Raw genomic sequence first — 12,327 nt, forward strand, 5'->3', positions numbered from 1 at the left:
TATCTTTCCAGATGAGTTGCATGTACATTTAATGTTAGTTTTCCAAAATAAATGAATATTTCAGTAAGACATCACTAAAACAGTCCAAAAACCTTCCTCTGAAAATATTAAAATGCCTCTCAGCACTGAAGCACCTCTTAATTCCCGAAGAAAGCTGTGCTGCAAGATGTTCTTTTGAAAGATTTGGCCTAGCAAGGATATTGTATACACACAAGAAAGGATCACACTGTTTTGTCACACAAAAGCTACTATTTCTTCCCACTTCTGCTTCCCTAAACAGTCTGCCTTTGCAGAATAAAACAGCGTAATTGTTTCTATTCTCTACAATATATTAAGGTTGTATCTAAACAGAAAAGTCCACTTGCATTACTTTGTGTGCATGGGTTAACCATGCATGGAGGTAGTCCCATGGAGGAACGCCACTGCTGATTAAGATGCTGTAATTGTCACACGAATGCATTATTTAGCTGAAGCTAATAATCTGTGCTGCAAAATAAGGGTAAATTAACCTAACACAGCAGCACGCCAACACAGCACTATTGCCGCAAGCGCCTCCACTACTGCTTGAAGAACATGAAATTGGAACAGCACTACTCTGTGCTACGTACTCTTGCCAAAAGTCGGTACTTCAAGAAGATATATATATACACTCATGCTGGCACAGGAGAAAAGGAGCGCTAGTCTTTCCTCCCAACCATAATGCAGTCAAGTATTTCAGTCATAAAATGTAATTACCTGAGATAATCTATTGCAGACATTACATACCATTTCAGCCTATACTTTGTTTCCCCACCTTTTTAAAAATCAAACAAAAAACAACCTTGCAAAAATACGGTGGCCTATCTTACCCCATGTATTTATAAATGTGCAAGTACTCCCCTCTCACTCGTACAAACACGTGCACTGACTTTCCCCTAAACTGCCTCAGGCAAAAATATTTTTTTAGAAAGTATTTTCCAAACCGCACTGGCCTAAAGTCAATATGAGCACATGCCGTGTAAAATTAAAGAAGGATATATTAAAAAAAAAAAAAAAACAACTGGTCAGAAAAAGACTGGCTACGTTGTCAGTGGTGGCAAATGGGACAATGGTTAAACCTCTCTAACTTAGTCTCAAGGCTGATGCCATCTACTTTTTTTTCTTTTTAAATACACTGCAATCTTTTTTCAACCAAAGTTATGAAAACACAGTACAAAGACATTTCCCTCAAACATATTCATAAATGGAGGTTTGAAATTCTTACTGTAGCCATCATCTAAGTTGAAAAATATTCATTAGTCACCATAGTACCTGAAAGATTAGTATCATCAGATACTAGACTGTATTTTATAAATGTATACTGCATGTTCACATTATTTCCTTTTGCAGAAACAGTATATTACAATCTCAAGGCAACACTAAACACCGTCCTTTCTGAATGTGCTTCAGGTAAGACCAAGGACATTGACAACTTCTGCATCACAGTGACTACATGCAGTTTTTGGTCTACACAAACGTTTGAAATATATTTGTTAATTCAAAGTAGACTCAAGACTGCTGAAGATTGATGATATTAATTTTGTCACCTTAACTCATTGTAAATGCTCATGGTAAAATCTATATCTGACAGCCAACTCTTCATAACACTTAATGCTCAAGCAGTAGCCATAAAGTTTACTTTATTTATTTATTTAAACAGTGACATGACATTAAGGTTCTAAATCTTTCATAGTCTGAAATGACTTGAAAGTTAGCTGAACTTGGGCACACAGTAACTAACATTGCTTTATCCTAAATGTGCCACCAAAAAGAATTCTTTCAAGAGATGTCAACCTTCCTACAAAATAAATTTGATATGATTGTTCTGAAACTGCACTTACCAAGCAAATCTAATATATAGCGCTTTTAAAATACTTTACCAATACAGCTACAGCATATGGGACTATCAAAAGCACTGTAAGTGCTCTCAGGTCAGAAATTGAAAGAGGGGGTTCTGCAACATAAAGCTGAAAATACTCTCTAGGTTATAAAATAAAACCCCAAACCACACACACACACAAAAAGCATCATCAGTTCTTTTATTACCAAGTAATGTTGTCCTACTGCTTCCACAGACAGGATGTAAACTTCAAGGCTAAATTACAACTCAAATTTAATATTTGTCAATGTTACAAAGAATATAAGCAAGCATCTGTCTTTAATTTCTACTGTTTATTTTTCAAATGAGAAAAAAATACTGAACAGATGCTATTTAAAAATATTTGCCTTAAAGGTTTTTTTTGTTAAGGAATGATTAATTCTACACATAATATTTTATAAGATGAATTCTTACCCTAGCTTAATAATAAATTTCTATCAAGCCACAGTTACACTTCCATATATGCCATATAAAGCCTGTATAAAGTTAAAATAGCTCCAAATTTTAACTATACTGGTACCTAATACAAGTACCATATACACCCATTCAAGTATTTCTAAAGAAAGGATTTCTCATAAAATGAATAAATGCACACAGAGAAAGAATGATAAATTCAAGTGTCACAGCTATATTTTTATATTGATATTATACCAAACAGAAGAAATGATGCTATAACAGCAATACCCTGTAAAAGTATTTTTATTAATGAGAAAAACAGTAGTCTTATGAACAGATAAGACTTGCGGTTTCCAACTAATAATATTTATGTTGCAAGCAACACTTGATTTAAAAGCATATTCCGTGTACATCTGACATATATTCACCTCCAAATCATCCGGAGCTGATGAAGAGACTTGCATTTGACAGGAAACTGCACTGAAAGAACAGCAGTGTTCCCCATCATCATCAGTGAGACAGATCTTTAGAAGACAGCTAACCAAAGACAAAAAGGGCTTCCCAATTTCCTGATTTGTATTGATCAGGAATGAACACCCCCCACCACCACCACCATTCTGACCTTATCATAAACAAAAAATGCATTTGTTTCAATGTTCAATGAAAATTTATTTTGCCATCTCAGGAGACAGTGTAACATGAAATTATCACCCTTGAGAAGGATGCTTCTTATCACATGGCACCTTTTGTATGAGAAGCGACTTCAGGCACTCTTTATTCAAAAATATGCATTAGTATACAGGGGAAATTTGTATTTTCCATTTGCTTGGAAGGATAGAGACAGCAATTTATTTTCTGACCAGCTGCAGCCAAGTACTGTTCTTGTTTTTGGGTCATTGCTCATCGGTATTGCTTCAAGTGAGGCTAAAGCGATTACAGTATTTTCAAATGGCACTAAGTATATTATGTCAATTAACAATTCAGTGTTTAATCATTTGTCTTTCCTCAGAAAGCATATATCTGCTTTTTTTCCCAGAGTTGTTCTCTCAGCCATTCTTCACAGGCAAAAAACCTGAATACAGGTATGGCAGTCTTCTTGATGCATAACAACTGCACTTATGGTTACATTCAAGATTAAATACAGTTGGTAGATCTAGGACCAAGTTTTGTATGGAAAAACATACCAGAAAGCCAACCACCTCTTCAGGCATGAAGAATTCTCAGACTGAAGTATAACAGTTGTGGTGTTAGACCACAACTAGATATTTTAGATATTAGATATTTTAGATATTTTTAAGAATATCTATTTTGTATTGATGTATATACATGACTTCATACATAAGGTAGGGTTAGGATTTCCAAGTGTAATCACCCTGAAATCTTAGGATAAGGTTGTTTTTCAAACTACATTTATGATTTAGTAGCAAAGATCCTTCACACAAAGGGCTGATTGGTTTTGCTTTCCACATTGCAGAGAGGCAGCAACCCACAGAACTACACTGATGTTTGCATTCAGTCCTCAATATTCATTAAGAGCATAAGTGTACATATTATAAGTGTTTGAGATTGTACTAAGCATCCAGAAGATTAGAAGTAGTAAGTTTTAGTGCTATAAACTACTATAGAAGTGGTTTGGGAGTAGAACATGATTACCATCACACAGAGTTTGTTCCATTTCACTACTTACATATTTCTCATGGTTGGAATCCCGCTGCAAAGCCTGCACCATCTAATCAGACAATACTACAGCTCGTAAAAGCTTGAGGAGCAATCACAGCAGCTCAGTTAAATGACACATGGCTGTTCATTCCTTGCAGCTATCTCAGATATCCGAGAACAGGAACACTGACCTATAAAGGACAGTCTTCTGTTCCTTCCTTGTCTACACTAAATACTGCAGGAGGCAGGGAGGAGGCGGGGAGAGAGGGAGGTCAGCCATACCTGATCAAAATAACTGTGTCCCATTCAAGTTTCATACTTAAAATTTGACATTTGGTTGGTTAATCCATTTTGTTGTCAGTAAAATGTCTTCTCCACAAAAAGAGCTTTCAGTTTTAAAAAAGTAAAACTCCAGAAATCCCATGTAGCCACATCAATAAAGTCTATAATAATTATATATCAGAATGTCATTCAAATATATTCATAACAAACCCTATCGATAGGCACCGATTCCTCTCGTTCCCGACACGTGGGCACACCTTTCAGTCTGAGGCCGACATTGCTCTCTGTAGGCACCGATGACTATCAACACTGACCATTTTTGACATCCACAGGCCTTGACAACTACTGTATTGCTAGGGCACAACATCCATACATATCCATCCCTCTCAGTACACTGATACCGCTCGATCTAAGGGGGTACAATTTCTGTACCCCCTTAGAGGCATTGACAGCACTACATATCAGTAGGAATCGGTAACCATCGATATCGATCCCTGCTGACAGATGCCTCTTGAGATCGAGAGGCATCGATGGCTAGCTATTGGGTGGCATCGAATTTCACTCTCACCCCAACTTAGCTCCTCATGGGCAGGAGCTCCTTGTTCATCCATGCAGCTCTCCTGCCCCTCTGCTGGACTTCTTCCTCATTGGGATGCACCGTTCCTGAGCTTGGAGGAGATGATCCTTGAAAATTAACGAGCTGTCTTGGACCCCTCTTCCTTCTAGGGGCCTTTCCCATGGGATTCTTCCAAGCAGGTCCCTGAAGAGGCCAAAGTTTGCTCTCCTGGAGTCCAGGCTCATGATCCTACCTTTTGCCTTGCTTCCTCCTTGCAGGATCCCCAACTCCACTATTTCATGGTCACTGCAGCCAAGGTTGTCCCCTTGCTTCACATCTATAGCCAGTCCTTCCTTCTTTGTAAGTATGAGGTCCAGCAGGGCACCTCTCCTCCTTGGCTCCTCTATCATCTCTATCAGAAAATTAATATCAATACGGATGCTCTCCAGGAACCTCTTGGACTGCTTGTGCGTTACTCTGTTGTCCCTCTCTCTTGTTCCCTTCTGACATATCACGCAGCTCTCCCCCCCGCCATTTATCACACTCCCATTCTGACACACCATCCCCCAGCCATGTTATCACCCTCCCGCAACTTACCAGAGCTCCTTCCAACAAGTCACACCGCCCCCACCAATCATCATCCCTCTTTGCCACTTATCGCTCCCCCATTGCGATATGTCAAAACCTCACCACTTATCACCTCCCTGCCACTTATCATGCCCTCATTCCTACATATCACCCCCCAGCTACGTATCACCTTCTCACAGAATCAATCATCACAGAACGGCTGAGGTCAGAAGGGACCTCTAGAGATCATCTAGTCCAACCCACCTGCTCAAGCAGGGTCACCTAGAGCACGTTGCACAGGATCACGTCCAGGCAGGTTTTGAGTATCTCCAGAGAAGGAGACTCCACAGCCTCTCTGGCAACCTGTTCCAGGGCTCAGTCACCCTCACAATAGTTTTTCCTCATATTCAGATGGAACTTCCTGTGTTTCAATTTGTGCCCGTTGCCTCTTGTCCTGTCACTGGGCACCACTGACAAGAGTCCAGGCCCGTCCTCTTGACACCTTCCCTTAAGATATTTGTATGATATATCAGCCCCTCCCTCCTTATTACAGCCCCTTTCAACTCATCACACCCCCTTCTGTCATTTCTCACCACCTTCTGACATATCTCATCCCCACCACTTATCATACCTGGACAGCTTTCCCCAAATATGTATTCTGTAAAGCAGCCCTATTAATGTCACCTTGGACGAAATAATGTATGAGCAGAACAGTAAAAGGATTCAACTGTTAGGAAGGGTATAAAAACTAGCGCACTTCTCTCAAACAGCATTCTGCTCTCTTGCACAGCTCTCTGCCCTATTCGCTCCTCAACACGAGGTCTTGTTCAACTCCACTTTGGCTCAGCCACTATTGGTTTCATTTTTCAGCAGCTTCTCCACAAATTTCAGAGAACATTTCAAGTACAGGAAAATGGTGATTTAAATTGCAACTCATGCACTTTTAAGATAGTAAAAAAAGTTTATTTCTAAAGCCTTTTCACAGCCACATATAAAATTACAAATAAAACACTATGACTATGCCAAAGGAAACGCTGGCTTAGAAAGATCTGTCTGGGCGAAGAGAGTTTTTCCACCAGAACGGGAAGTCCTGTGTTAAGCAACAGTTTAAATAATATTGGGATTTCTGCAATTTGCTCACAAGCACAGCTTTCTTTTCCATAGCAGGGACACCTCCAAGAGACCATGACTAACTGAATTCAGAAGCATCCAAATAGTAGGTCTTAGTTTTAGTAGTTAAAACTATGGCTTCAGATCAGACAGTTTTGTTTCCTCTGCTGTGAAATTCATCCCCTTTACTGTGAAAGAACTAGTACCTGAGAAGTGAAAAGTCAAGCTTGACAGAAGAAATGTGCCCTGGATCAAATTCATGTTGAGTAACTTTACTGGAATAGAAATCGCTTTGAGAACAGAGCACTTCTGACAAAACTGTCAGCCACAGCATCCTTTTTAGTAATGAATAAGATGGGGAGATAAAGGAATCCCCTGTGAAGTACTTTAAGATGCAGAAGTGTGGTGTGGTAAGAGAGCCCATGCGAAAACAGCACAATTTCTCAAGGTTCAGTATGTAAAAGCAGGCCCTGCCAAAGAGCCCACAGCACCAGACCACCACCTTCCAACATCATTTTATAGATCTGCCCAAGGAAACATAACTGTGCAGGTGATTCCTATTTGTCATACAACCATGCTGAAAATCCTAAGGTTTTAGTCCAGAGATAAACCCCAGCTACCATCACTTAAACCTGACAGCAAGTATTCCCAGATAACAATGTTCCAAGTGCCAGACAAGCTCACATACTCATTAAGAGTTTCATACTATATGGGACTACAAACTGTACCACATACGTGGTATACACATACGTCAGTATGCAACTGCAACTGAGGGAGGGAGTATGACAAGCTGTTGTAGCTGCCTCTGAACTCCTACCTACCACTCAACTGCACAGGGCAGCACAATACAGACCCACATCAAAACAACAGATACTGTGCTACATGAGGACTGAAGTCACCATTTCACAGGAGGAATTTTGGCAATTTCAGCTAAATTAATTGGAAAACAGAAGCCACAGATATTTTAACCATCACTTTGACATCCTAAGTCTAGAGGAATGTAACTACCTTACACTGTATTTCTCAAATACTATATGCCAATGAATCTTAATTTTGGCCTAAAATTTGACTATAGGCAAGGAAGTGCAACAGAAACATGAACGATTTAAAACACACTCTTCCCCAATATTAAATCTTTAAAAGGTGGAAATAGCCATATATTCCAAGTGATGGTAGTGTTTTCAATGGAGGGTAAATAACAGTGCAGGAAGCAGTGTGTGTCTAGGAAGCAAGGAGTCATTTTTCTCAAGTATGTCTGGAAATATAAATATATAAACAGAACAGCTGAAGGAGCTGTAATTTCAGTGCTTTTCGAAGCTTTCCTAGTGTGTATTTAAGTAGGCACAGTACCTCTGTTATAGCTGTACTAACAACCCCAACACAAGCAGGAAGCCCAACTTCAGAGGACAAGCCTTTTGTGGATGTAATTAAAGCATTTCCAGGAGAACCAGAAAAGTATTATGGTCTTAGGGATCCTAGATGACAGGGAGACAACATAAATTGTTAAACTTCTAAGCATACCTCAGTAAGAAAATACACAATTGAGAAGAGGTTTATAAGAGAGCTTTAATAATGAAAGATGCAGCATTGGTTACAGACGACGCCCACGGCGACCACCCTTTCTTCGAGTGCTGTCAGAGGGGATGGGGGTGACATCCTCTGTAGAGATAAAAACATTGTTACCTTCCAGAAATAACCTAAGAAACCAAGTGGTCAAAGCCACCCAACCAAGCAGCATCTCCAGACACTGTACGGCTGCACCTCAGCAGTCAGCTACCCAGGTAGTATCAACAAACTATGGGAGTTAAGATATTTGTGACACTGCCACTTCTTGCAAACTCCCCTACAATGTCTGGGACTCTCCCTCAGTTTGAGGAACTCTTTTCTTATAGAGTCAGATCTTTAAGCCAAGACCAACATGATACTTCTAGGTAACTGAACAGCTTTGGCATGAACAGTATTACATCAGAGGCCCCTCAGCATCCTGCTGTATAGCTGAGATTTACCAAAGAGCCAAGAATTCGGTAGCTAAAGCCAACTGATGCCACCTCCTGGTGAGTTTTCAATCCAAGGAGGTACATATCTGCTTAAATGAAATAATATCTATAGTGGCATTCACAGAGGCCAAGTCAAACACCCTGAAGACAGACTGTCATACCAAGAGCAGGAACCTTGCAGCATACATGCCGGGAGTGCTCCTTTTACTGAGTAATCCCTCAAAACTAATTTTGAGGTAGCAAGACTCTGTTCCAATATGCAGTGGCACACGCATCTGCACGCATCACCCTCCCCCACCACTCACCAATGCGGCCAATCTTCATTCCAGAACGGGCCAGAGCTCTCAGGGCTGACTGGGCACCAGGTCCAGGAGTCTTAGTCCTGGAAAAGAGCATCAGATCCAATAATCCCTTAACTGACTCTTAAATTGAGCACACAGTTCACAAACAACTGACAGTCTTTAAAAAAAGAAAAAAAATTCATACAGCTCCTCCCCTAATTTAACATCCAATTTTCAAAGATACCAGAATTCACCTTCCTCCCTTGCCTAGATCCAAACCATTCACAATCATCCACCAGACACACTTTACTGTCATTCAAAGCTAACACACCTCCAAGTTTGACAGCACCTCCCTTTTCGCTACTACAGATAAATATGGTCCTGAGAACATATCCCAATTCTAGCCAACTGAAGATATCAACTTTGAACAGATTCTAGATGTTTAGTATGAGATGTCAGCCAATTATTACCAACTTAAGCAGTGCAAAGAGGAAAGGACCAGGACTTTGTTTGGTACAATCTGGTATGGTTCTAGGAGTTTACACTCACCTCACACGCATATGAAATCCACACTGGTTTTTGATCCTAGGCATGCACTTTTAAGTGCACTAGGCATACACATTGCAGATAGCGTGCAAAACTCCAAGTACAACAGCAGGACAAATCTGCACTTATGAAGTACACAACCAGCATACTAAAACACCAATAGACACATGCTCTGTGGATACTGGAGCACAGCCCCTCCAACATACCTATTTCCACCAGTAGCACGCAGCTTAATGTGAAGGGCAGTGATGCCCAGTTCCTTGCACCTCTGGGCAACATCCTGCGCTGCCAACATAGCAGCATAGGGAGAAGACTCATCTCTGTCAGCCTTCACCTTCATGCCACCAGTCACACGGCAGATGGTTTCCCTAAGAAAGGGGAAAAATACATTCAGGAAAAAGCCTCTCCCCCCTCCTCCACCAAACCAGCTTCCCACACTTGCTAACAAAACCAGGCATTTTGACATGTCTACTGGATGGATAAGCTGCTACCCAGTACCCTGAGCAGTGTTCATCACAAACGAACACGCAAAGCCACCTCATCTATGATCATACACAAAGGGCAGAGAGGGCAAGGCCTAGTCAGCTCAGAAGCTGCACTGCTTTAAAAGTTACTCCTGGAATTCTCCCATACTGCAGAATTTGTTTTCTTGAACCTGCTCCTAATGGCTTTTCACTAAACTAGAAGATACTCAGCCTCAGGAGCCCACTCAAACTTGTCTATCAGGAGTTGGAAGTCACACCTCAGGAAAACCTTCTACTGATTTAACTTAACATTTCTAGGTTTCTAGAAACAACTGCTGCGTACTGAACTGTCTCTAAAGCAATAACTTCCACACAGGACTCTTTAAAAGGGGTTAAGACTGTTACTTTAGAAGTAATACTATGAGTAATGCATGCTGCTTTTGCTTAAATTAACTCCTTTTTAAGCTACATTGAAACAGACCAGTAAAAATTAAACTTTTTCTTTACGGGTCCCTTGCTTTAACCAACTCACTTCACGTCAAAGCAGCCTTTTTACGTAAGAAATAGATGCATCAGTTGGACCCCAGGCAGATCACAGCTGAACAGGCTAACACTAGAACAGACGCATATACATGTCTATATTGAAGCACCCACTCCCCCCGAACACACACTTCATCTTATCTTGCAGCTCTGCAGAAAGTCAAGCACTTCAGCAGAGCCTCTTGCCACACAATTTCCATTTCCAAAACAGAAGAAACCAGGTACTACACTGAGGTGACCAGCGTTCAATACTCACTTGCCAGACAGATCAGTCACGTGGACAAATGTATCATTGAAGGAAGCAAAGATATGGCAGACACCAAACACATTTTCTCCTTCAGCAACCTGAGGTCCCAAGCTGATGACCTGTTCTTCCTTCTTCTCCTTGCCTTTACGAGGTGCCATTTCTAAATAAGAAAATAAAAGGATAAGCCATAGCAGCTTTTTCAGCATTTGAGTAAGGTTTTTACAAACTTCCCCACTACTGCAACCCTTTACCAAGGGAGCAAGATGAGCCCCGATGGTAAAATTCTATTCAAGTAGCAACTTTTGGATACAACTCAATCTCTTCAAAAACCTGAAACATTCCCAGCTTTGCTGTATGCTGGCAGGCCGGTCACTCCACCACAACTGTTTAGTAGGGTCTGAAACCTTACTTCACATGACAGCAGTTGTCTGAATAAGCTTTATCTCAGCAGCTGCCTCTGGGCACCACTGTAGTCCCATGCGAGGGAATCACATCTCCGATAACCAGCAGTGGGGCATTTCTGCATGACTACATGGAAGCAGAGAAATATTTAACCTGCTAATTATTACAGACCTGGGTCTTATCATAAAATTCTGACTTTCCAGAGCTTCCAAACAGTAACTTGCATTCTTATATCTGCCATTGATCTTCTAAACACATCCTTGGGACTAGCTCAGATGCACTGTTTGCCTTCTAATAATTAGGCATAGCCATGGAAACTGGCAGATGTGGCAGTCAGGAGCACTTTGTTAGGTGGCAGAGAATCCCAAACACCTACTTCTACAACACAGAGAGGTTGTTCCAGTCCGCCCTCTCTTTTCAAATGGCAGCTGCAACTGGTGATTTGTGTAAAAGTTTAACAACGTCATTAAGGAAGCCAGCCCAAAGCATGGCCCACTTTTATTCACAAGACTAGCTTGATGATCCCCACTCTCCAGAAAGTGGCACCAAACACTGATTCCTAGAGCACTGCCTAGCATGACTACTGCAAGAAAGCTGCATCCTCTTTCTAATAGTCCATGAAATGCTTCATGAACATGCTTCATGAATGTTACCGCCCCGCAGTGCTTCAGAAGCTTACAAGCCCACAAAGTCCAGTGGCACTGAGTTAGCAGACAGAACAAAAACTGTGAGCTGTGGCCACTTTAACGCTGAAACAAAACTACGCAGCAAACCACCCCGACGCCCCACCAGACGCAGCCCTAGCTCCGTGCCCAATGGGTAGAGGACACGCAAACCAGCAGCGCACAAGGCCAGCAGGGCTGCCGGAGAGTGGCGCTGGGAGCCGGCGGCCCGGCCCAGGCCGCTCCCTCGCAGCCTCGGCTGAGGGCAGAACCGCGGTCCTAACCCGCGGCACGGCCTCACGCACGGCCCAGGGGCCACCGGCACCGCTCCTCCACGCCGCCGGGAGCGCCCGGCCCGCCCAGCTACACCAGCCCCCGGCTCAGCCGAGGCCTAGCGCCGCGCTCCGCCGGGCACGCCTCCCCCCGCGCCGGGCGCACTGTCCCGCGGGGCCCCGGCACCGAGGAGCCGGGCGATGGGCGGGGGCGCCGCGACGAGTCCCGGGCGGGCGGATGACGGCGGATGCGCCACGGGCCCACACTCACCTGCACGTCTGCTCCGGCTGCCGGCGCTGGAAAGGAAGAGGGCCGGGCCAGGGGGCAGAGGTCACCGCGCTCACCCGGAAGCGATGCCGGGGAGGCGGCCGTTTTCTGGGAAGAACTCGGCGTTTCAGTTATCGGAGGCACAGAAATCTGTCTCGCTCCCCGCAGCACCGCACCGCCA

At 42.6% G+C, this 12,327-nt stretch overlaps 1 protein-coding gene across 1 annotated transcript; it reads right to left on the bottom strand.

Annotated features, from left to right (window-relative positions):
* Positions 1-8,015: 8,015 nt before the first annotated feature.
* Positions 8,016-12,283, bottom strand: RPS14 (ribosomal protein S14). The gene is made up of 5 exons (XM_026118601.2): positions 12,150-12,283; positions 10,552-10,702; positions 9,498-9,659; positions 8,770-8,846; positions 8,016-8,126 (listed from the first exon to the last, which is right to left on the bottom strand). The coding sequence occupies exons 2-5, from the start codon at positions 10,698-10,700 to the stop codon at positions 8,059-8,061; spliced, it is 456 nt and encodes a 151-aa protein (XP_025974386.1). The 5' UTR covers positions 10,701-10,702; positions 12,150-12,283; the 3' UTR covers positions 8,016-8,058.
* Between the last annotated feature and the right edge of the window lie 44 nt (positions 12,284-12,327).

Source organism: Dromaius novaehollandiae, chromosome 15 (assembly GCF_036370855.1).
Source record: "Dromaius novaehollandiae isolate bDroNov1 chromosome 15, bDroNov1.hap1, whole genome shotgun sequence".
Lineage (NCBI taxonomy): Eukaryota > Metazoa > Chordata > Aves > Casuariiformes > Dromaiidae > Dromaius > Dromaius novaehollandiae.

What these genes read in the sequence shown, in the direction of transcription:
- RPS14 (XM_026118601.2), bottom strand. Translation starts at nt 10,700, where the DNA reads ATGGCACCTCGTAAAGGCAAGGAGAAGAAGGAAGAACAGGTCATCAGC. An exon ending in GTGACTGATCTGTCTGGCAA is followed by an intron (nt 9,660 to 10,551) that starts GTGAGTATTGAA and finishes CCCCTTTCTTAG; the next exon opens with GGAAACCATCTGCCGTGTGA. An exon ending in AATGAAGATTGGCCGCATTG is followed by an intron (nt 8,127 to 8,769) that starts GTGAGTGGTGGG and finishes TTATCTCTACAG; the next exon opens with AGGATGTCACCCCCATCCCC.